The 24,948-nt window shown below is 38.7% G+C and overlaps 1 protein-coding gene across 5 annotated transcripts in view; it reads right to left on the minus strand.

Moving 5' to 3' along the window:
- Nucleotides 1–24,508, minus strand: part of LOC123637089 (meiosis 1 associated protein) — a 68,294-nt gene extending 43,786 nt beyond the window's left edge. For all 5 annotated transcript variants that reach the window (XM_045549925.1, XM_045549926.1, XM_045549924.1 and 2 more), the window contains exons 1-2: nt 24,260–24,508; nt 17,823–18,114 (exon numbers count right to left, since the gene is read on the minus strand). In XM_045549925.1, the coding sequence (XP_045405881.1) occupies nt 17,823–18,062 (240 nt within the window). In that variant the 5' untranslated portion in view covers nt 18,063–18,114; nt 24,260–24,508. The remainder of the gene's footprint in view (nt 1–17,822; nt 18,115–24,259) is intronic.
- Between the last annotated feature and the right edge of the window lie 440 nt (nt 24,509–24,948).

Here is a 24,948-nt window from a genome sequence, read left to right on the forward strand (position 1 = left end):
GGAAGGAATTATATCTTGGGATGGGGACACCTTCCTGACCAAAGAGCAGAATTGAGCAATATCAGCAATGTCCGGAAAATCTATGAGCACGAGCTACAATACTGCCAGGGTACAAAGACTGCTTAAGTCAGCTCCTGCCTTGCTTAGCTGCACAGCTGCTTACTTTGCTTACATGTTCTTCTCCCCAAGTCTGTGGGGGAAAACACAAAAAATTGGACACACTTCTCACTCAAAGGGAACTTGCAATCTAGGTAGGAAAAGAAGAAAACTACTCAAGAGAGAAATGAGAACAAATCATACTATAGGTGTAGCCTAGTAGGCTTCAAGTATTTCTTCTCATGTATTCCCTAAAAGAATCTAAAAAACAATGTACCTCTTTATACATTTTAAAGTCAACATCTAGATTTTATAATTCCAAGTGCAAATAGTTGCTAAGGATGTAACTTGCAGCATATTTTAAATATCAAGACTTAAAAATAAAACTGTAACATCACTCTTCAAAACATAATCCAGTGGAATCTAAATACATGGTGATTTCATACTTACCATTATTCAATTTAAAAAGTACATGAACAAGCTTTTTTTTCAACAGGTGGAGATTTAGATTGTTCCTTTTTCTCTTTGAACTCATATTTCCAATTCACTTTCCCCACAGAGAGTTTTATCGTAATATAAAATAATTTTATGCTTGGCAATCTTTTATTGATCATCCTATCATACTTCTCTGCATTAAAATTATCTACATATTGCAAGATTTCTATTAATAAATTTCTTATGATCATAGGCTCTAAGGGGTACTCTAGATTGAGTTATTATTAGAATTATTGTTAATATATGATTGATCAAAACAACATATATATTACTAATTTTGAAAAATAAGTGTTGATGTTAACCATAAACTTTAACTGGAAATGCACCTCTTAATGGCATGGATAGACTGGGTTCTTCTTTCAGTTAGCTCAGGTTTATGTATATAAATTAATTAATTACTGCTCAAATGACACAACATTCAGCATCAATTCTATTCTTTTTTTTTTTCGGTGTTCAACATGTGTTGAGTTTATTGCATCATTATAAACAGAGAAAAATCTTGTCTCCTCCTGATCAGATATCCAAAAGGTTGTAAAAAATTTTTAATTTAAATAGTTCCAATTTGAGAATATGTATTAAAAATTTTAAGGGTCACCTTGGCATTTTTTAAAGATTAAGTGAGATACCCTACAAGGCATTTCCATGTCATAAATTCATTCTACCACAGTTTTTAAACGCTGCACAATGTTCTTTTATTTGAGGCAGAGTCCCACTCTGTCACCCTTGCCAGAGTGCCGTGACATCAGCCTAGCTCACAGCAACCTCAAACTCCTGGGCTCAAGCAATCCTCCTGCCTCAGTCTCCCAAGTAGCTGGGACTACAGGCATGCGCCACCGTGCCTGGCAAATTTTTTCTGTATATATTTTTAGTTGTCCAGCTAATTTCTTTCTATTTTTTAGTAGAGATGGGGTGTTGCTCTAGCTCAGGCTGGTTTCGAACTCCTGAGCTCAAACGATCTGCCCGCCTCGGTCTCTCAGAGTGCTAGGATTACAGGCGTGAGCCACCGTGTCCAGCCTGCACAATGTTCTAATTTTGTGTCTGCAGTTGTGTTGCAACTATAGAACAGCCACAGAATGATGCACACCGGTTGGAATCTAAATATTACTTCCCAGTGATCAGAGCAGTCCAGCCTGGTGCTGTCACATAAAGTATCATGATCAGATGACACCCAGGACCAGCTACAACTTCTGACTGACCTTCTTGTTTAGCCTACAATTGTGACCATATATTACCACACATTTAACATAAAAATTCATACCATTTGTTTCAGGGATATCTGAGAAAGGAATAAGCAACTATTTTATTTTGTGTCCTTTCCATGTTTTAAAATAAGCAATGTCCTATATACTTCTATTATTTAGGATTCAGAAGTAAAACCATTATAAAAATATATATCCTTGCAAACTCTAGCATTTCTTTTTTCTTTTTTTTTTGAGACAGAATCTCACTCTGTTACCCAGGCTAGAGTGCTGTGGTGTCAGCCTAGCTCATAGCAACCTCAAACTCCTGGGCTCAAGCAATCCTCCTGCCTCAGCCTCCCGAGTAGCTCAGACTACAGGTGCTCATCACCATGCCTGGCTAAGTTTTTCTATTTTTAGTAGAGACAGGGTCTCACTCTTGCTCAGGCTGATCTCGAACTCCTGACCTCAAGCGATCTTCCTACTTCAGCCTCCCAGGGTGCTAAGATTACAGGTGTGAGCCACCTCTCCCAGCCAAAAACTCTAGCATTTCTAGTGTACAATACTCCCACTTTTTTGGCAATGCAGAGTCTGCAAGCTGATTGCTCAGTTTGGGCACGTGTCAACCTGGAGAATGAGCATGTCCTGTGGATTTCAAATGGTTTTGTGGAGTAAAGTGAGAGAACGACCCACGTGTAAAGAGTTACAAACATTTTACCATGGGAACCAAGGACTCATATTCAAAGCCAATGGTCTCATTTTGATCTGACTCCACGAGGATATGGTTGGAGGAAATCTAGTAATGAGTGAAGTTCAGGAGAAGATGGGGTACAAGGAAGGCTGGGGCTGACATCTAGTGAGAGATGGGTGAAGGAATTCCACGATCAGGCTGTAATCAGCAGCCAGAGCAATGGACAGAAAGGAGCTGTCTGTCCTGGTCTGCTGCACAGGCCTTGGATGGAGGCCCCAGCCCATACACAGACAGTTCACTCCAGGTCAAGGGTGCCAGTGTGCAGGGCCACATCCTCCCATCAGACAGTGCCTGTACCTGCAAGAGCCACCAATTTTAACTGAAAATACTTCAAGTCAGTAAACACTCTCTGTGTGAAGGAAAAAAAAAAAAGAGTAGAAGAATGTTTTCAGCAGGTGAAAACCTATTGTTCTTCAGACTGCAGCAGCGCCCTTGAACTCGTAATCATTTAGTTGTCACAGCAGGTTGGTAGGTGTGGGTGCTGTGGGTCGGAAACGGTCCCTAGGCCTCTCTCGCACAACTGTTTTCAAGTGTGAAAGGGATTTTAAAAGTTCATCCACAATGGTACTTGGTCAGAGCCTGATGATCTGGAGACTATTTCTGAAGGCATTGCTTCCAGGGCAGGAGTCCAGACTGAGTTCCCGCGAACGATTCCTAGGCTGCCCCATCAATCTTCCCGCTCACACAGATCAGGATGACTGCTGTCTGGATGCCCTGCGCCCAATAGATGTCCTGCACCTGACAGGCCCGCGGGGTCGTCTCTCTGTGCCTGGCCCAGGGTCGGGCCTCGAACCCGCGTCCTCTGTTGGGCCAACCCGCAGCGCGTGCACTGGCTGTACCTGAGGCGTTGAGCCTGCTGCTCCTCGATGCAGCGCTCAGCTAAGCGGCAGACGTCTGTGTAGGACGGGTAGCAGTAGGTGAGGGCTGCCGCCCTGATGCCCAAGCTGATGGGCTCGAATGCTGCCACCAATCGGGCCGCCAGCACAAGCAGCAGCGGCAGGTTCTGCCAGCGGCATCCCACCGCCTCGCAGACCGCCGCTGTGGCAGGCCGGACTTCCGGGCAGCACAAGTCTATTCCAATTTTCTATTGCTATAGTACTGAGAAAACTTGTTCTCCTAAATATAAGATGGGATGACAATCAGATTGTCAAATTCCTTCTGAGTTATATGCCAAAAATCATACAGAGAGCTGCCAATAAAAATGGTTTTTAATGATCCATCAGCGGCTACTTAATTTGGTCTTCCTTCAATTTTGTTAAAAACAAAGAATGGGAAACCATGTGGTTGCAAAAAGATTTTTTACGCAGTCATAAGTCATTTACTTTCTTACCCTGATACCAATATTTTGAATTGTGGCTTTGTTTAGTGCCCTTGGAAAATTTTAAACCAAAGATAAGCACCTCTCACCTCTTCCTTTATATTTTGGGTTTTCTTTGTGAAGTGGAAGAAGGGTAACTATGAAAGGGATGGTGGGAACGAAGAACCAGCCTGACACCCTCATCACAGGCATAATTAGAGCAGTTTTGGAAAAGACTACCTATGGAAACCGAGGATCTAGAAATCAATCCTTTAAAATTATTTATTTCTGTGTTCTCTGGAAAAATCTCCTTGTAGCCCTAGTGGTATGTGTACCCTAGTTTGAAGAGACCAGCATAAACTATAAATGTTTTAGCAGTTTAGAAAAACAAAAGATCAGCATTGTTAGAAAGGAGGTGGGACTGGGCTGAGACTTCAAAGGGTAAGATTAGCGGAAAGAATATAGTATTTTTCTGTCTGGAGTGGGGTTGGTAAAGGGCACAGAGTCCAAAACAAACAAAGGTATGGATGTTGAAAATATTAATAGATATTATGTGCTAGATATTCCTCACCAGAGTGAGGAAATGTGCCTAACAAGAGTAGAAGATGCTTGTTAAGCAGTAGTAGGCATTTTCATTGAAAAAGAATTTTTTTTTTTTTTTGAGACAGGGTCTTGTTCTGCCACCCAGGCCAGAGTGCAGCGGTATGATCACAGCTCACTGCAACTCCAGTCTCCTGGGCTCTAGTGATCCTTCTGCCTCAGCCTCCTGAGTAGATGGGACTATAGGCACACACCACCATGCCTGGATCATTTTTAAAATTTTTTTGTAGAGATGGGGTCTCACTATGCTGCCCAAGCAGTTCTCGAACTCTTGGCCTCAAAGGATCTTCCTGCCACAGCCTCCCAAAGTGCTGAGATGACAGGTGTGAGCCACCGTACCTGGCCTGAAGGAGTATTTTAATTGAAGAAGAACTAGGTCCTAGCTCAAGGTTTTAGAGCCAGACAGACTTGAGTTCACAACCTGGTTCTTCCTCTTGTTAGCTGTAGGAATATGAGCCTAAATTTCTTCAACTAGAAATTGGAGGCAATAAAAATACTTAAGTATTAAATGAATTAATTCGTGGCACATAGTATACACTCAGTGTTAGCTGTAGTTGTTATTTTTGTCACCATGAAACCCTACAAGCATTTGGGACATTGCTGATTAAGCAGAGGGGTTTCTATTGACTTAATGGCCCTGTTCTACAACTGACAAAGGAAGTGAAAAAAATATAGTTTCAATGTAAATGACATAGATATATTTACTCATTCATTTGATAAAAAACATTTATTATTAGGTGCTTATGATGTACTGGGTACCCAAAAAAGAATTCTTGTTCTCTAATAATCTTATAAACAAGTGAAATAAGTAGCTTCGGAATACAAAGGGATAAGAGCTACAACAGAATGAAATTTTTCTATGTATGTTGACCAGTTATTGTCTTTCTGTCCCACCAGAATATAGGCTCTGTTAAAGGAGGCACCTGATCTGTCTCTTCATTGCCAGGTCTGTAGGACCTCCAACAGTACTTAGAATATAACTGGTATTAAACAAACAATTTTAAATAAATAGATGCACATATAATACATTTCAGAGGGATGAAAAGTATAAGTCAGAAATTTAAAATAGATATACAGGAATTCTCTATAATATCTTTGTATTATTTTGTAAATCTAAAATTATTCAAAAATAAAATGTTTATTAAAAAATACCCCAGAAAAATAATAGGAAAAATATGGGATATTATTCTGTGGTAGAGAAGTCCTTTGTAAACATGACAATAAAGGTAGGAGACCACAAGGGAAACATGTAGATTTGACTACATAAAAATTTAAATTTTCTGTAAAACAAAAGAGAACATGAATAAAGTTGACAACAAAAAACAAAATGAATACATGAAACATGAGTAGCATAACATTAATAGTCTTAATATAAAAAACTGTTAATATGTAAAAAGCTCCTAAAATTAAAGTAGACAGCCGAACACCCCAGCTAGCACCTAACAATGTACATACTAGATAAAATGCAAACTTTTAAAAAATGCATAGTTATTCGAATTCACAAGAAGTTAAGGGAAATACCTGGGTACTGAAAGGGGAGTGGACAGGAAACAGGGAACCACAGTGTTAAACAGGTATAAAAGCTGATCTTGGGAACCTAGGGCCTTATGTTTCAAGGGAACAGGATAGAAGGTCTAAGGCCCACAGAAGAAGTATTATTAATAGAACTGCCACCCTGGCCCAAAGTTAAGACCTGTCAAAAGGCTATCCACTCAGGGAAAAGGTGGGCTAGAAAGAATTCACCCACTCGTAAAAGGAGATGACAGTAAAACTTGTTGACTCATATGAGCTCTGAGTAGAAATAAAAAAGAAATTGCTGCTGAGAATTAGAAATCACATGCCTCAAGTGGATTTTAGGATTTGACTTTATCTGCATGGTCTGAAATACCCAGCCTGGTCAACATAGTGAGACTCTGTCTCAAAAAAAAATTTTTTTTTAGCTTGTTTATTTGCTACTTAAATCTGTGTCTATGAAATATCTATATCTCTATCCATCTATCTATTCTTGTTGTTTCAATGTTAGGTATTACCTGATGAATTTGCATTACAGTATATGAGAATTAGTTTCTCTTTTGGTCTTCTGCCCTCACACCCCCAAACACAGCTCTCCCACACATCTCCCCCATCCTCTCAGTAGTTTTAATTTTGGTTAGATCAATATTAAGTTTACTTCATTATGATTGTGTAAAATCTATTGACATTTGAGTCATGCCATATACTAAATTACCTTTCCTATGCAATTTTCTGTTACCCAGGCTGGAGTGCAGTGGCCTGATCATAGCTCAAACTCCTAGGCTCAAGCAATCCTTGTGTGTCAGCCTCCAGAGTAACTGGAACTGCAGGCCTGTGCCCATACACCCACCTAATTTTTTTTTTTTTGGTAGAGACGGGGTCTCCTAAGTTGCCCAGCCTGGTCTGGGACTCCTGGCCTCAAGTGATCCTCCTGCCTCAGCCTTGCAAAGCACTGGGATTATAAGCATGAGCCACTGCTCCTGCCTGAGATTTCATGTGTGTATATAATCACATTTCTCTTAAAAATGTTGATGCTATGTTATTTGGTGTATAGGTATTTAAAAAACTGATAAACTTTCAATAGACACCTCATCCAACAAGCCCCCTATGCTGAATATCAATATCCTTCTTGATCACTTTAAACTCTACTGTTTTGTGCCCTGCATTAAAGTGCCATTCTTTGTTTCATTTAATGCTTTTTTTCTTCTTGGTTTGCATTTGCCTAGTACACCTTTCCTTACCATTTTCTTTTCTTTTCTTTTTTGAGACAGTCTCCCTCTGTCACCCCAGGTAGAGTGCATCATCACTCACTGCAATCTCAAACTCCTGGGCTCAAGCCTGCCGAGCCTCCCGAGTAGCTGGGACTATAGGCACCTGTAACCACAACCGGCTAATTTTTCTATTTTTAGTAGAGATGGAGTCTTGTTCTTGCTCAGGCTGGTCTTGAACTCCTGAGCTAAAGCAATCCTCCTGCCTCGGCCTCCCAGAGTGCCGGATTACAGGTGTGAGCCACTGCACCTGGCCTATTTTCAACCTTTCTGAATCACATTGTTGTAGCCATGGCTCTTTAAAACAACAGAGATTTTTGCTTTTTAATCAAATTTGTAAGTTTTAAAAAACATTTTAACAGGTGAGTTTAGCTTATCTGTATTTACTGATATGACAAATATATTTATTTTTAGTTGTATTATTTTACGGTTTGTATAGCTTTTGGAAAATGACTATATTATATATTTTCTTTTCTTTTTTTCCATGTTTTTCTTGTCATAATTAGGAAAATTTATATTGCTGTTTTAGTGTTTACCTTTATAACTCTATATTTATATAATTCCCTTATTTCTTTAGCAGTATCTATTAATCTACCACTATGAAAATGATAAAATTAGTGTTTTTCATTTTCTTACTTTTACTTTCCCTCTTCTATAGCACTCACCTATAAATTATAGTTATTATATTATCCTTCTTGGAATTTACCTTTATTTTGTTTAATATATTATATCTCTATTATTTGTTACTTTGAAGTGATTCCATTTGAATGTCAGCTAGTAAGAATGAGGAAATAGGTGTTATAGCTAAATGAGAGCACTCTGAGTCCTAGTATCTCATTGTAGATAATATATGATTCAAACAACTTCTTTATTATCATGAAAAAGTAAAAGAATTGAGAAGATTTTCATAGTAAGAACATTCTTTTGAAACCCTGTTTTGAGGGAAAATGAGTCATTTTGGTTGGAATTATTAAGGGCACAGTGGATATAAAAGGAATTCTAGTATTAATTATAAATCCTCTGTCAGATTCCTTATAAAACATTTAGAATTATTTGATTATACTCAAAAATTAAATGTGAAAGGATATATTGAGGTGTTCATCCAGGATACGATTTCACACATGCTATCTTACTAGACTTATATTTTGAGCTGCCTCTGCAGATAAAAAATATCAGATATTTATATAGGTCAGTGACAATGGATTTAAGGTCATGTTTTTTCTTAAGCAAAGATTGGATTGTTCTATAAGGTAACAGCAGTGTTCCAGCAATTTTCTTGAGCTTTTAACTAGGATCGTTCTGTTGGAAGGAAATTTTGGCTTGCATTTTTTCCTGAGTAACCAGTGAGGAGTCTGACTCCTGGCTAAAAACCTATGTGTGATTTTTCTCAGGCCTGACATAGGCAATTACAAAGGTTCTGCTTGGCAGGGCTCATAGAGGAAAAGCTACCCTTTCCACATCAGACTTGGTACACAGCCAAAGTACTGCAGTTTCTGAAGGGAGTTGCAGTCAAGATTCAGGCCCCCTGGCTGGTCATGATCTTGGAATATTTGCATTCTTAGCCCTGGCACCTTTATTCGTAGGTCTCTTTATCTGAAACCTTGGGCTGAGTCCTCTGCAGGCTCTCTGCCAAGACCTTCTTATGGAGGGAGGCGGAAGGAAACTTTGAAGACACTTTTCCCTACTCTGACTCAGTATTCAGTACTTTTCCAGTCCTAGACTTCCCTCCTTACCCTCCCTGCAACCCCAGGCTTCGTAAAACTGCCAGAGGTTTTTGCTCAGGTCTTCTTCAACAGTGGGAGGACCCCTGCATCTGTACTGTTCTCTTTGATTTTCAACCAGTATTCAGTTCCATGGGGGAAATGGAACAGGGGGAGTAGGCACTATCCCCAGTTTAGACTCTTGCTTATACTATTACAATAAGTGATCAAAGGCTTAACTTTTTCATTTTGGGTTGTTGTTCTAATCATTTACTATGACACCTGCCAGCTCAGATCTCTTTCCCAGCTTAGTGAGCTCCTGACAGACAAGTCAGTGGTTTCTAGCATAAAGCCGTAGGCCTTTCCTAATGGAGTGATTAAGGGATCAAGGCATTCAACTAGGGTCAAATGTACTGAGGGAGGAGTGCCAGAGGGATATAATATAGCCATTTGGGGAGGGAAAAAGTCCTTTTACCCTTGTTTGGGACATGGGCTCATTTCCCAAGAAACCTCCTATGCTGGATATGTTCCATTTGCCCTTTCAGATCACTCCCTACCATTCTGTATCCTATTTTGTGCCCTAGGTAGCTGATCCATAAGGACTGATTCAGTGAGCTCCAGTACACTCCTGCTTCCAGCTGGGTTTGGCCAATGGGAGGCACCAGCGGATCTGGATGTGGGAGGAGAGTGAAGTCAGGGTATTTATTTCCCAGGCTTCCTCTCCACCAGACTGCCATGAGATGGCTGTGTCTTTCTACTGAAGGTGACAAAGATTTTTTGCTTGACCAAACTTTAGTCAGGCTTCTGAACCTTTTCCTAGGTCCATCTGTGCACTTCCCTGTAAAGTTCAGTTTTAGCAAAGAACCTTGCTAAGTCAGTTTGGCAGGAACCCCCCACTCTCCATGTCTGATCACTCTTCATGTGTGATTGGGTTCCTTATCCTCCACCGTCCCCTAGGTGATATCTGATCACCCTGGCCTGTGTTCAGCAACAATCCTGTTAGCCAGAATCCCCCTTACTTATGTTTCCTCTTTGTATTATAATTTTCTATCCACTGACTCCTACCCTGCTTCTTGGCTATAAATTCCCACTTGCTCTTGCCATATTCAGAGTTGAGTGCAATTTCTCTTTCCCACTGCAAAATCCCATTGCATTGGCCTTATACCTATTCATGGGTATCCAAGGGACCTATAGCATGGTCCCTTATTCAAGACCATCATAACATACCTATTGTGATGGTCCAAAATAATGTCTTCCTTACCATACTTTAACAAGTTTTACTGAATAATTTTGTCTTTAACAAAAGCCACAGATCTTGTTAGGCAGCCCTCTTCAGACAGTTCTCTCCTCTTCAGCTCCACGGGTGGTATGGCTATCACACCATCTTTTGTTGACTCTTCCTAAACTCTGCCTACGCCAATGCAAATATTCCCTTTCTACATTCCTCTGAAAATTTTTCAATTTGAGTATGCCATCTGCTGTTTCTTGCTGGCAAACCGACTGACTTATACAGATCCTTACATAAGTACTCCATTAAAAAGGAAAATGAAAGCTAAAATAAATTTTTTTTTGTTTGTTTTTTGGTCACCTAGGCTGGAGTGCAGTGGCATCATCATAGCTTACTGCAATCTCAAACTCCTGGGCTTAAGCAATCCTCCTGCTTCAGCCTCCCTAGTAACTGGGACTATAGGCATGTGGTACCACATCCAACTAATTTTTCTTTTTTTGTAGAGATTGGGTCTCACTATATTTCTCAGGCTTATCTTGAACTCCTGGCCTCAAGTCATCCTCCCACCTCGGCCTTCCAAGAAAGCTAAAATAATTTTTAAAGTTATAAGTTAAAAGATAACATAGATTTGAAAAACTACATTGAATATATATATCAATACACAAATACATAATTAGGATAAAAGTGAAAGTCATAAGAAAACATTTAGCATGATGCCTCATATGCAGTAAGTACTCCATAATATCTGCTTAATGTTATTAATGTATTAGCAAACAGGATTATTTGTCTGAATTGTGTGTCTGAAAATAACCAACAAATGTTTTGTACATTTGTTATAAGAGGTTTGGTGTTACTGTAGAAAATTTTTTAAGGACAAAACTGCCAGTGGGAAGAACCTGAGGACTGAGCTCCCCTCTCAGAGAATCTAGGCTCTTATCATTTGACTTAAGGTTTTGGTGTATCTCCAAAAGTGAACTATGGTAGTTTTTAAATATGCACACAAATTTTTTGATACTCTTCTCCTCAAATGGTAGTACAAAATCCTTGAGATTTTCTAAACAGAACATCATGTCATCTGCAAACAGGGACAGTTTTATTTCTTCCCTTAAAAACAGTATGCCTTTTATTTCCTTTTCTGACTTTAACGTACTGCCTAGGACTTCCAGTACTATGCTGAATAAGAGTGGTGAGAGCAGACATCTTTGGCTTGTTCCCAGTCTTAGGGGGAAAGCACTCAGTCTTTCACCATTAAAATAGGATGTTAGCTACAGGTTTTATCATGAGTGAGTGCTGAACTTTGTCAAATGCTTATTCTGTTCCAATTGATATAAACGTGATTTTCTTCTTTAGCCTTTTAATATGGTGGATTACTTTGACTGATTTTCAAATATTGAATCAATTTTACATCCCTGAAATAAACCCTACTTAGTCATGGTTTTTAATTCTTTTTATATATTGCTGAATTCTATTTGTTAATATTTTGTTAAGTTTTATATCATCCATATGCAGGAAGGATATTGGTCTTTACTTTTCTTTTTATGTACTGTCCAAGTCTGCTTTTGAGATCAGGTAGCCTCATAAAATGAATTGGGAAGTGTTCCCTTCTCTTACGTTTTCTGGAAGAGATTATGTAGACTTGATGTTAATTTTCTTTAAATGTTTGGTAGAATTCTCCAGTAAAATCATTTATACCTGGAGATTCTTTTCCAGGAGTTTTAAGATTATAAATTCAATTTCTTTAATAGTTATAGGGCCATTCAAATTATCTATTTTTTATTTTTTATTTAAAAATATTAAGGGGGTACAAATGTTTTTGTTACACGGAAACCTTTTGTAGTACTTAAGTCGGGGCATTTAGTGTGCCCATCACCAGAATAGTATTCATTGTATCTGATAGGTAAGTTTTTACCCTTCCCCTCTTTTTTAAAATTTCAAAATATTAAGGGGCAAATTATCTATTTCTTATTGGATGACTGTGATACTTTGTGCTTTTCAAGGAATTGGTCTATTTCATTTAAATTGTCAGATTCATGTATATAAAGGTGTTTGTAGTATTCTCTTATTATCCTATGGCTCTCTACTGGGTCTGTAATAATACCCCTATTTCATTCCTGATATTGGCAATTTATATTTTCTCTATTTTTCTGTCAGTCTTGCTAAAGATTTGCCAATTTTATTGATCTTTTCAAAGAATCAACTTTGTTTCACTGATACTCTGTTGTTTTTCTGTTTTCAATTTCATTAATTTTATTCTTTATTATTTCCTTTCTTCTGCCTTGAGTTCATTTTGCTTTCGCATTTCTAGTTTCTTGAGGTGGGAGCATATATTACTGATTTGACTTTTCCTCTTTTCTAATGTAAGTGTTTAGTGCTATCAGTTTCCCTCTCAGCACTGCTTTAGTTGCATTCCAAAAATTTTGATATTTGTATTTTCATTTTTTTCAGTTCAGTGTTTTTTAATTTCTCTTGACATTTCTTCTGACCCATGGATTATTTAGAAGTGTGTTGGTTAGTTTCCAAGTATTTGGGGGATTTTCCTGTTATGTTTCTGTTACTGATTTCTACTTTGGTTTCATTGTGTCAGAGAACATACTGTGTATGATTTCAATTCTTTTAAATTTGTTGAGGTTTCCTTTATGGCCCAGGATATGGTCTAGTTTGGTAAAAATATTCCATGGGTTTTTGAAAAGAATCTGTCTTCTGTTTTTGGGTGGAATATATTCTATAAATGTCAATTAGATCTTATTGGCTGATGTTTTTCTATATCCTTACTGATTTATGTCTAGTTGTTCTACACTTACTGAGAGAGAGGCATTGAAGTTTCCAACTATAATTGTGAATTTATCTATTTCTTCTTTTAGATCTATTGAATTTTGCTCCACATATTTTGCAGCTCTGTTGTTTGGTGGATACATATTTTGGATTGCTATATCTTCTTGTTGGATTGGCCCTTTTATCATTATCTAATGTCATCTCTGTACCTGGTATTCTTTGCTCTTAAATCTACTTTGTCTGATATATTAATATATCCTATTTTCTTTTGATTAATATTTGCATAGTATATCCTTCAAATCTTTTTACTTTCAACCTACTTTTTTGTTTGTTTGTTTGTTTGTTTTTGAGACAGGGTCTTCTTGCTCTGTTGCCCGGGTTAGAGTGCAGTGGCATTATCCTAGCTCACCGCAGCCTCCAACTCCTGGACTCAAGTGATCTTCCTGCCTCAGCTTCCTGAGTAAGCTGGGACTACAGGAGCACACCACCAAGCCTGGCTAATTTTTTTAGTTTTTGTAAAGATAGGGTCTTTCTATGTAGCTCAGGCTGGTCTCGAACTCCTGGTCTCAAGTGATCCTTGAGACCTCAGCCTCCCAAAGTGATAGGATTATAGGTGTGAGCCACTGCACTCAGCCCTCAACATACTTTTAATATGTTGCAAGTTATTATATTCTTGTAGACAGGATATAGTTGGGTCATTTAAAAAAAATCACTCTGCCAACCTCTTCATTTTAATTGATGTATTTAGATCACTCAAATTTAATGTAACTACTGATATGTTAGCCTGCCCATTTATTTGTTATTTTCTGTGTGTTTCCTGTTTTTAGTTTGTTTTCTTTTACATACCTTCCTATGGGCTATTTGAATAGTTAAAAAAAATTCTATTTTGATTTATCTGTAGTGTTTCTGAGTATATCTCTCTGTGTAGATTTTTTTAGTGGTTGCTCTAAATATTACATTATACATAGAAACTTATCAGAGTCAAATGTCATCAACATTTTATCAGTTCAAATGAAGTGTAGAAACCTTAACTCCCTTTAAATTCCTTTACCCTCCCTTGTTTGTAATATAATAGTCTTAGATTATTTCCTTTACATACATTAAGAACCACTAAGACAATGTTATAATTTTTGTTTCAGCTGTCAAATATAACTTAAAAAATTCAATTAGAAGGGGAAAGTTTATTGTATTTATTCACATTTTATTTTTTCCATTGTTCTTTCTTCCTTCTGAATATTATAAAATTCTTTCTTTTATCATTTTCTTTCTGTTTCAAGAACTTCCTTTAGCCATTCTCTTAGAGTAGGGCTGCTGATGACAAATTCTCTTGCTTTCCTTCATCTGAGAATGTCTTGATTTCCCATTCATTTCTAAAGGATGTTTTCAGCGAAGATAGTGTTCTGGGTTGACAGGTTTTTTCTTTTAGTGTTTGAAAAATGTTGGCTACTTCCTTTTAGTCTCCATGGCTTCTGATGAAAACTCTACTGCCACTTGACTATTTTTTACGCTATACATAAGGTGTTCGTTTTCTCTCTGCTTTCAAGAGTTTTTCTTTGTTGTTAGTTTTTAGAAATTTGATTATTGTGTGTCTTAGAACGAATTTCTTTGGGTTTATCTTATTTGGGTTAAGCCAGCTTCTTGAATCTTTAGGCTAATATCTTTTGCCAAATTTGTGAAATTTTCAGCAATTATTTTTTGAAATTGTTTTTCAGCTTCACATTCTTTCTTGAATTTCAGTGACATAAATGTTAGATGTTTTGTTATAGTCCAACAGGTCCTTGGAGCTTTCTCTATTTTTTTAAAATTCTATTTTCTATCCCTTGCTCAGATTGGATAATTTCTATTCTAATTAGAAGTTCACTGATTCTTTCTTCTATCCTCTCCATTCTGCTGCTGAGCCCATCCATGGCATTTTGTTTTGTTTTGTTTCATATTTAGGTTATTGTATTTTTAAGTTCTAAAACTTTTATTTGATTTATATCTTCTATTTCTTTACTGAAACTTTCTAATTTTCTATTTCTTCCAGGCATGTTCAAAACTGCTTGTTGAAGCATTTTTATGGTAGATGCTTTAAAATCCTTTTCAGATAATTCGAACATTGGTGTCACCTCAGTGTTGGTGTCTGTTTATTGTCTTTTCTCATTCAAGTTCAGATTTTCCTGGTTCTGGATATGATCAGTGACTTTTTAAATTGTATTCTGAACATTTTGAGCATTATGATATAGGACTCTGGATCTTATTTAAATCTTCTGTTTTATTTTTATTTTATTTATTTATTTTTTTTGAGACAGAGTCTCACTCTGTTGCCTGGGCTAGAGTGCCATGGTGTCAGCCTAGCTCACAGCAACCTCAAACTCCTGGGCTCAAGCAATCCTCCTGCCTCAGCCTCCTGAGTAGCTGGGACTACAGGCATGTGCCACCATGCCCAGCTAATTTTTTTCTATATATTTTTAGTTGTCCAGCTAATTTCTTTGTACTTTTAGTAGAGACGGGGTGTCGCTCTTGCTCAGGCTGTTATTGAACTCCTGACCTGGAGCGATCCACCCACCTCGGCCTTCCAGAGTGCTAGGATTACAGGAGTGAGCCACTGTGCCAGGCCTCTTTGCTAAGTTTTGATTGAATGCCAGACAATGTGAATTTTACCTAGTTGGGTGCTGGATATTTTTCTATTTCTATAAGTAGGCTTGAGCTCTGTTCAGGATAGTTAAGTTACCTGGAAAAAGTTTGATTCTTTAGATCTTGTGTTTATGTTGGGTAGTTCTGAGCAGCACTAAGTCTTGAGCTATTTATAGCCTTTATAGAAAGGCAAGACCTTTCTAGGTATTCTACCCAATGTATCATGAATTACAAGGATTTCTAATGTGGCTGATATGAACAGGTACTATTCCTGTGGTGAGTGCCAGGTACTTTTGCCTCTAGTCCTTCCAGGTGGTTCTTTCTTTTGCCTTGGGTAGTTTCCTTACATGCATGTCACGATCAATACTCTGTTGAATACTCAAGGGACCTTCTTCAGGTCTTTAGAGTTCTGTGTATAGCTGTCTCCTTTCCTTTATGTAGCTCTTTATCCTCTAGCTGCCTTCGTCTCCCTGAAGTCCCACATCTATCTTCTCAACTCAAGGAGACCAGTGGCACCACCCTAGGTTCCCTCTCTCTGCACTGTGGCTTGAAAACTTTCTCAGGGCATTAGGCTGGAACAATCCTAGGTCTTACCTCATTTACTTCCTGTCTCTCAGGGAGCTTTGTCCTTTGCTGCCTGATGTCCAAAATCTTAAAAACTGTTTTTCATATGTTTTATCCAGTTTTTTGGTTATTTCAGGCATGAGGGTAAATCTGCTCCCTGTTACTCTATCTTAGGTAGAACAATGACTTGCTTCCAATGAATAGAATGTACAGAAAGTGACAGTCTTACTTTTGAGACTAAGACATAAAAGGTATTTTGGCTTCCTCTTTGCTCTCCCTCTCTTTTGGACCAGTTGCTCTGGGAGAAATCACTGCCCTAGAATGAGGACATTTAAGCAGCCTTATGGAGAGATCCAAGCAGTAAGGAAATAGAACTCCTGCCAATAGCTATGCAAATGTGCCATCTTGAAACTGGATCCTCCAGCTTCAACTGAATCTTCTGATGACTACAACCCTAGCTGATATCTTGACCACAACTTCATCAGGGATCCTAGGCCTGAACTACCTGCCTAAGCTGCTTATGAATTGCTAACTTACAGTAACTCGGAGATAATAAATGTTTATTCATTTAAGCCACTACATTTTGGGATAATTTGTTACACAGCAATAAACAATGAATAGAAGAACCAAATTCTACTCAAGCTATAGGAAGGGTCAGTTGAATTTCTTAAGTAACTTTACTCATTTCCCATCCTCAATCTAGCCTAAGTAAAAATGCACAGACAAAATCACCAGGCTTAGCATTTAGAGCCTTTATACTCAAAACTTTCCCTATATGACTCCTTTTGATAAGTAAACCCCTAGTTTTTGTGATCTAACATTCTATCAAAAAAAACTAGGGTATGTTATATTTTTATAATATTCTAACCCAAGAAGCATAATGTGATATATATTATTTTCATTCTTTATAGTATCAACAGAGATGTCATTTTTCCACTTTTAATGAGGGAAACTGAGGCATTAATTAAAAATGAGTAGATTCTAGTCAGATATTACATTAATAACTTAGTAATGGATTTATGAAATTTCCTTTTTCAGAAATCTTAAATAACAAGATTTATATCCAGTTAATAAGATATATTAGCAGCAAGGCTGCCTCAATGTACGAGATGCATAGGAAAACCTCTGGAAGCCTTTCTCATCCCTATGATTCTGAATTTTACACAAAGGAGAAAAAAGGGGGAACTTTGTAAAAACATTACCCCCAGCCCAGCTATTGCCTTCTAAAACCTTAGGGGGAGTCTCACCTGAGTCCCATGTGGAATGCAGAGAAAATATTTTCATGTTTTTACACAATTAGGGCTTTCTGAGCAAAGAAAACTGGTACTTGGGTTAAAGAACAAGTTGTGGAAGTTTAAGGATGATTGAATAGCCAGAGACCTCTGAAGAGATTTAGAACTTACTTTCTTATGTGTTTACATTTCAAAAGGGGTGAAAAGAGTCAGTTGTTTACATTCCAAAGAACTGTTAACGCCAAAGTTTCTCTCCCTTTCTCAGGAGCATAGGGGGGTAGTATGTAGCCTATTTAAACTCCCAGATTAATAATGTTGGGGTTTCTCTTCTCCAGTACAAGCCCCCACATATGCAGGGTGACATCTGCCTCTCATGGTGTCACCTGTGGGGGTATTGGCTGTGGGGAACTAGTGCAGTTATTGCTGTAAGTAATTATTACTGTGATCTCTGTTTTAGAAACCTTATACTATATTTGCTTTCAGGATAAAATGAATAGATATAGATATACTCACCACAAAAGGGAGGATGCATTCATGCTGATTTTGTACCACGTATAAACTGAACAGGGACATACGGCTGGGCCCCATCAAGCTGCAGGCTAGAGAGAAAAAGTTCTTCAGGGCCTCACAGAGGTTGGAGCAGATGTCAGCCCAGGATGGCAGAGTAATGTGCACAATGAGAAGCCGTGGAGGTTGCTGGTCAATCTGTGTGGGAGTGGAGGGCCCTTTACCAGTAGTTCGCCCAGGATGCATGGCAACCAAACCAGAGGTGGAACTACAGCCACTACCTGGATACTTTCTATACCTATAGGGAAGGAAAGAGAAACAGCTGGCTTTCAAACTGAATGATGTGCTCTGTTGAAACAAAGAACACAGGTGGAGGGGACTCAGTCCAGAAAGGAGTCAGATTGAGCACTAAATCAAGCTTGTACAGGTTATCCCATGTTAACAAAGCTCCCAAGGGATCTAGATGTTTGCTTATAATGTAAGCCTGAGAACGCTTAGAGATGCTGAGTGGAACTAATCAAAAAGTTACATGAAAGTCAAACTTCACTCTCAGAGTAAGCTATCTGCCCTCATAAACTTTGTTTCTTTATTAGCATTTATTGTACGATATTGTAATTTGTTTCTATGACTACCTCTCCCCCTATATTGTGAGCTTCCCAAAGGTGCAGAACCTGTCTGGTTGATTTTATTCATCAGTGCCTAGCACAATGTGTGTTTGGTACATAGTAATTCCCATAAATGAAAATGTGACTACATTTCTCCCTTGGTTAAAATTCTTGGGTTGTCCATATCTCCTATAAGGTAAAATTTAAACTCTCTTCAAGGCCCTTTATGATTTCACTGTCAGCCTCGTTGGAAGCTGTTCCTCATCTCAAGGTTTTCATGGAAATAATACCAAATACATTACTCCTATCAGTGCATTTGCTCGTGCTGTTTTCTCTGCTTCCAACATCCTTGACTTCTTTCTTTACTGGTTACTTACACTTATCCCCATGAAAAGGGTTAAAGAGGATATAATGAACAACTTTATCCAATAAGTTGGATAAGATGGGCAAATTCCTAGAAAAATACATCTAACCAATACTAAATTAAAAAAATTTTAGAAATTGGCCAGGCATAGTGGCTCATGTTTGTAATCTCAGCACTTTGGAAGGCTGAGGCAGGAGGATGGCTTGAGGCCAGGAGTTTGAGATCAGCCTGGGCAACATAGTGAGACATCGTTTCTACAGACAATTTTTTAAAAAATTAGCTGGGCATGGTGGGTCATGCCTATAGTCCCAGCTACTTGGGAGGCTGAGGCAGGAGGATTGCTTGAGCCCAGGAGTTCAAGGTTGCAGTGAACTATCATCATCCTACCACACTTCAGCCTGGTTAACACAATGGGACCCTGTCTCTGAAAAATAATTTTAGGGGCCTAAATAGTCTATAATCATTAAAGAAATTTAATTGGTAATCAAATACCTTCCCATAAAGTAAACCAGGGGGCCAGATGATTCTACTGATGAGCTCCATCAAATTTATAAAGACCAAGAATTTCAATCTTAGATTACTTTAAATAATAGAAGAGGGAATACTCCTCAATTAATTTTATGAGTTTAGCATAACCTTTGATACTGAAACCAGATAAGAGTATAATAAGAAAAAAACTATAGGATAATCTCACCCATAAACTTAGATGTATAAAAGTCCTCGCAAAACATAAGAAAATTGAAACTAGTAATATCTAAAAAGAATAATAGATTATGACCAACTTGGGTTTATCTAAAGAATATAAGGTTGATATAGCATTAGAATATCAATCACTGTAATTCATCACATTAAAGGAGTAAATGAGAAAGATGATATCATCTCAATAGAGCCTTATTAAAACTCAACATCGTGCATAATAAAGCCTCTTAGTATCTAGGAATAGATGATAGGAATGATCTGATAAAAGATGTTTACAAAAACCTAGAGCAAACATCATTTTTTTTTTTTTTTTTATGTTGGCCGGTGTGGTGTGCTTGTGGTGCACCAGGACCCACAACCTGGGCAGCAAAACATCATTCTTAATGGTGATATGTTGAAAGTTTCCATATGAGACAAGGAGTTCTGTTGAACACTGTAGTGAAGGTAGCAATAAGGCAAGACAAATAAACAAAAGGGATTGCAGTGGAAGAAAGAAACTTATTGTTTGCAGATGATATGATTGCACATATAGAAAATCTAAAAGAATCTACAGTTTTATAATTTTCCCCAAAAGATCCCCTCATCTTTTGTTAAATCTTAGTCTTAGGGATCTATTATTTTTTTAAATAGTAATTTACATGACATCTTTTTAAATTTCATTTTTAGTTTGTTGCTTATATATAGGAATATAACTCATTTTTGTATATTGATTTTTTATTTAATAACCTTGCTGTACTCTTACTAATTATAGCAATTTATCTGTAAATCGTTTTTTTCACAATCATATAATCTTCAATAAAGTTAGATCATAGCAGCAAAAAGACTATTAATAATAATATTGTTCACAATTACCCCCAAATGCAAATAACACAAATATCAATCAACATCAGAATGGGTAAATCATGGTACATTCAAACATACAGCAATGAAAATGAATGAACTACAGTTACACGCAACATGGATGACTCTAAGAAACATGATATTGAATAAAAGAAGCAAGACACAAACAATACATATATATATAGCATGATTCCATCTATATATTTTAAAAATAAGCAAAAATAACTATATTGTTTAAGTATGCATGCTAGTGGTAAAACTATAAAGAAAAGCAAGGAAATTATCACAAAAATTAGGGTAGTGATTTTCTCTAGGGAGGAAGGAGGGCATTATGATTAGAAGGGACAAAAGAAAGGGGTTCTGGGCTGTTGGTAATGTTCTATGTCTTGATTTTTTTTTTCTTTTTTTTGAGACAGAGTCTCACTTTGTCACCCAGGTTAGAGTGCAGTGGCATCATCATAGCTCACTTTAACCTCAAACTCCTGGGCTCAAGCAATCCTCCTGCCTCAGCCTCCCAAGTACCTGGGACTACAGGCACATGCCACCATGCCTGGCTAATTTTTTCTATTTTTAGTAGAGACGGGGTCTCACTCTTGCTTAGGCTGGTCTTGAACTCCTGAGCTCAAGTGATCCTCCCACCTTGGCCTCCCAGAGTACAGGATTACAGGCGTGAGCCCCCACGGCTGGCCTATTTCTTGATCTTTATTGTGGTTACATGGGTGTTCACTTTATAATTATTAAACTATATGTTCATGTTTCATGATATTTCCTCTAAATATGTTATATTTAACAATACAAATATTTCAAAAAGAACATTAAGACAATCATAAAAGAAAATATGATAAAAGGATAGTTAAAGGATAAATATATATCCCTGGCTCTGGGAACTAATATGATTCTATATAATTATTTTTAGCTAAAGAATGCAGAGAAAATTAAAGCTTCTTTGATTTCCCCTGTGACCAAGAGAAAGATAATTATAATTTTCAGAAACATGTTGAAGTTTAGAATCTTTAAAAATGACCTAAGAATACATAGATAGATGTATTTTTCAAAATGAATCTGTAAAGTTATTTCCTTCAAACTTCCCTTTTTGAATGGTAGAAGTCAGCATTCATTCATTCAACATTTTTTTTTTCTTTTTGAGACAGGGTATTACTCTGTCACCCAGGCTATAGTGCAGTGGTGTGATCATAGCTCACCATAACCTTAAACTCCTGGGCTCAATCTATCTTCCTGCCTCAGCCTTGCTAGTAGCTAGGACTACAGGTATGGGCTACCATGCCTAGCTAATTAAAAAAAAAATTTTTTTAGAGATGGGGTTTCACTATGTTGCCCAGGCTGGTCTTGAACTCCTGGCCTCAAGCAGTCCTCCCACCTGAGCATCCCAAAGTGTTGAGATTACAGGTGTGAGCCTCAGCACCTGGCCCATTCAACATTTTTTTTAATTGCATTCCAATTATGTGCTGAGTACAGCTGAAAAAAATAAATGAATGAATATGGTCATCTGTAGAACCATAAATCCAAATCAATAACTAATGCATATACCAAGAAATCACATACCATAAATATCTGTACTCTTTAAGTGCATGGGGCCTATTTTTTTTTTACATGGAATGCTGTATTTGAGGCTGACATACAGACAGATTCACACAAATAGGCACCCAGAGGCCTTATTTAATGTATAATGAGCTTCTACTCCCCTTGTCCATCTTCCCTTACATATGAAAACACTGTCATTTTAAAGTATAAGCAGTCCTCACTTTGCCTGGTTCCAGTATATACAGATTTCAGTTACTACAGTTTAGCTAATTAACATCAGCCCTCCAACAACACAGTTCACATTTTGGTTACCATGGAATATTAACCATAAGTAATTATATAAAGTACAAATCGTATCTAGCTCTTCAGTTCACAAATCATTATGCACATAATAAATGCACATCATGATCAGTGATCAACTATGCCACCCCTTTCAAAGTCTGTCAGTGATTGGTCACTGCAGATGTTATTCAGTTTAAGCACAGACAGAAAAGTGTAAAGTTGTGTTACTTTCTGTTTCCTAGTGATAAGCCCACATGACATTTTACAAAACTGAATAACTGAAAGAGCGAATTAGCTAACAAAAATGAAAATGCAGCAAAGAAATGAAAAGTAATAATGTTGACAGTGAAATTTGAATTGAACATAAATGGAATTAAAGAAGAAACAGCTGACCACGAGAATGTTGGTGCTGCCCCATTTCATAGACTCTAGATAAGCAGCCAGAGGAACCCGGTGAAGGCAAACTTATCAACATAAGGAAAGTCACTGTGACAGAAAAATGAAGATGCCTCAGAGAAAGTGCCACTGGCAAAAAACTTCATTATTAAAGAAACCTTCACAGATAATGTATAAAATTGAAGATACAAAAGATAAAATGTTGGAAACTGACCCAAACTTGAAAAGGAGAATAACAATTTGCTAAGGCATACAAAAAGATGTTTGCTCTAGCATAAGTTTTACTATGGGAAAAAAAGCAAGCACGAGCACTATTCAAACTATTCTTGGCAAAATTTTTATAAACAAACCACTTTAGCTTTCAATGTTTCTAATGTTTTAAATTAGTGTATGAAATAAATAGTTTTACTGTTCTATGTTTCCCTATACCCTTATAACAGACAATAAGAGAGTTTTTACTGTTTTGACAACAATTTTCAGAAGTCACAGAACAATTGTATCAGTAATTTTTCCCACTGATTATTAAGATCTCTTTGAGCGGTTTCAGCTTGCAGTTATTTTAGATCCCACACTAATGTGCAATTGGAAGACTGCAAATGAGGTAAAAGGCAGCTCTCTTCCCTATATCCTCAAGCATGATCCATTAATGCATCTGCTGTGTGCAGGTGCACTACCAAACAGGATTTCACTTTACTTCAGACTCTAGTCTCCACTTCTGTGGAGAAAACTCACTTAGAATACTTTCCCCCAGCAAAGTGGTTGAACCTGGAACTGGGCCTTGAACCACCAAAACCCAAGGTACTCCTGTACTAAAAACCCTCCAACCACTTCCAATTACACGAGAAACGAAATCCAAACACGTCACCCTGGCCCCCAAATTCTGCCGGTGTCGTCCGCCCAGTCTCCACCTCAGGCCCTGCCCTCCCCTCCGCGTCCCTCAGGCCGGCGGACGCGTTGGGCCTCTCGCCGCGGCGCCCTCCGCAGGCAGTTCTCGTCCGAGCACCCCGTCTGCCCTACTCGCCCTTCCGGTCTCACCCCAACAGGTGCGGCCCCTTTACGCGCCCTCTTCCAAGGGCCTATACTATGCTTTTATAGATAGCCCTTAGGACACTATGTCGTGTGACAAATGGCTCAGTGGTTCTCCCTCCGGCAGGGCCCCATTAAAAATTTCATGGGCTCTAAGCACTTTTGCCTTCGTGGGCCCTTTCCCTCATAAAAAAATTAATAGGTTTTCGTGGGTCGTAAAAATTTCATTTTTTCCCCTGATGTGAGAAAAAATTAAAACGTTTTCTTCAACCTTAACGGTTCATTGTTTTCTTCCGACTTTAAAAGAAATTAAAACATTCTCGTGCCCCTACAAATTCCCGTGGGCCCTGGGCCGGGCGCCTACCATTCCTGGCGGATGGGCGGCGCTCAGGCCCGGGGGTCCCGCGGGGGAGGCTCGGGGCCGCTCGGAAACGTGTGCGGGGGGCGGCTCGGGACGCGCAGGGAGCCGAGCCTCTGTCCCGCCTCAGTCGGTCAGTCCTGCCCGGCCCCTGCCCCGGCGCGCGCCGCCAACACCGCCTGAGGGCGGCCCGAACTCGACCCAACCTGAGCCTGCGAGGCGCTGCCCGCCACCTCTGCTGTCCTTCCCCGAGGCCCTCAGCCCCTTCTGCCCCGAGGCGTGGAGAAGCTCGGATGATCCCGGGTCCCTGGGAAGGCAGGGACACGGTTACCTGGCCCTCCCAGCTCTCGGTGGCGTGCCCTTGCGCGGCCGAAGGCGCCTCCTCAGGCTCGCTGCGTGTGCTGCTGGCCTGGGGGTGCCTCAGGGTTCACCTCAGGTTGCGCCTCGGGACACGGTCTCCAAGTCCCCAGACGCCCTGGGGACAGCCCTTCTTTAGCTCTTAGGTAGAATTTTGGATATCTGCTGGAAACACTGTGCTAAACCTGGCACTTCCTCGTTAGCTACCTCTTCCCTCCATGAAACATTCTAGTAGCGCCCCCAGCGTTCTTGGTTTTAACTCTTCTTCCACATCATTCATTTACTCCTTCAGTCACCATTTTATTCAATAAACATTTGTGGTGGGCACACTATGTGCCATGCACTGAGCTAGGATTGGGGTACGTGGATACTCAAACAATGGTCCCTGCTCTCATGTAAGTTAGAGTTTAGTCTACCCTCAGAAAGTTCTTTTAAGTCTTTTCAAACTTCTGCATTCCAAGAGGGTCTGTCTCTCTCCGCTCATACTCATTCTCACTTACTTGAGATTTATTCCTGCAGTCACTTTCACAAACTTCAGATGGGGTAGGAGTGCTGGTTGGTCTGGGTTTTCAACTCTGGTTGAATAGGAATTCTATACATTAGCTCAAAGGAGAGGAAAAGATAATGCTAGTACCAAGCCAGAAACTGAAACCGACGAGCAGT

This window comes from Lemur catta, chromosome 4 (genome assembly GCF_020740605.2).
Source record: "Lemur catta isolate mLemCat1 chromosome 4, mLemCat1.pri, whole genome shotgun sequence".
Classification (NCBI taxonomy): Eukaryota; Metazoa; Chordata; class Mammalia; order Primates; family Lemuridae; genus Lemur; species Lemur catta.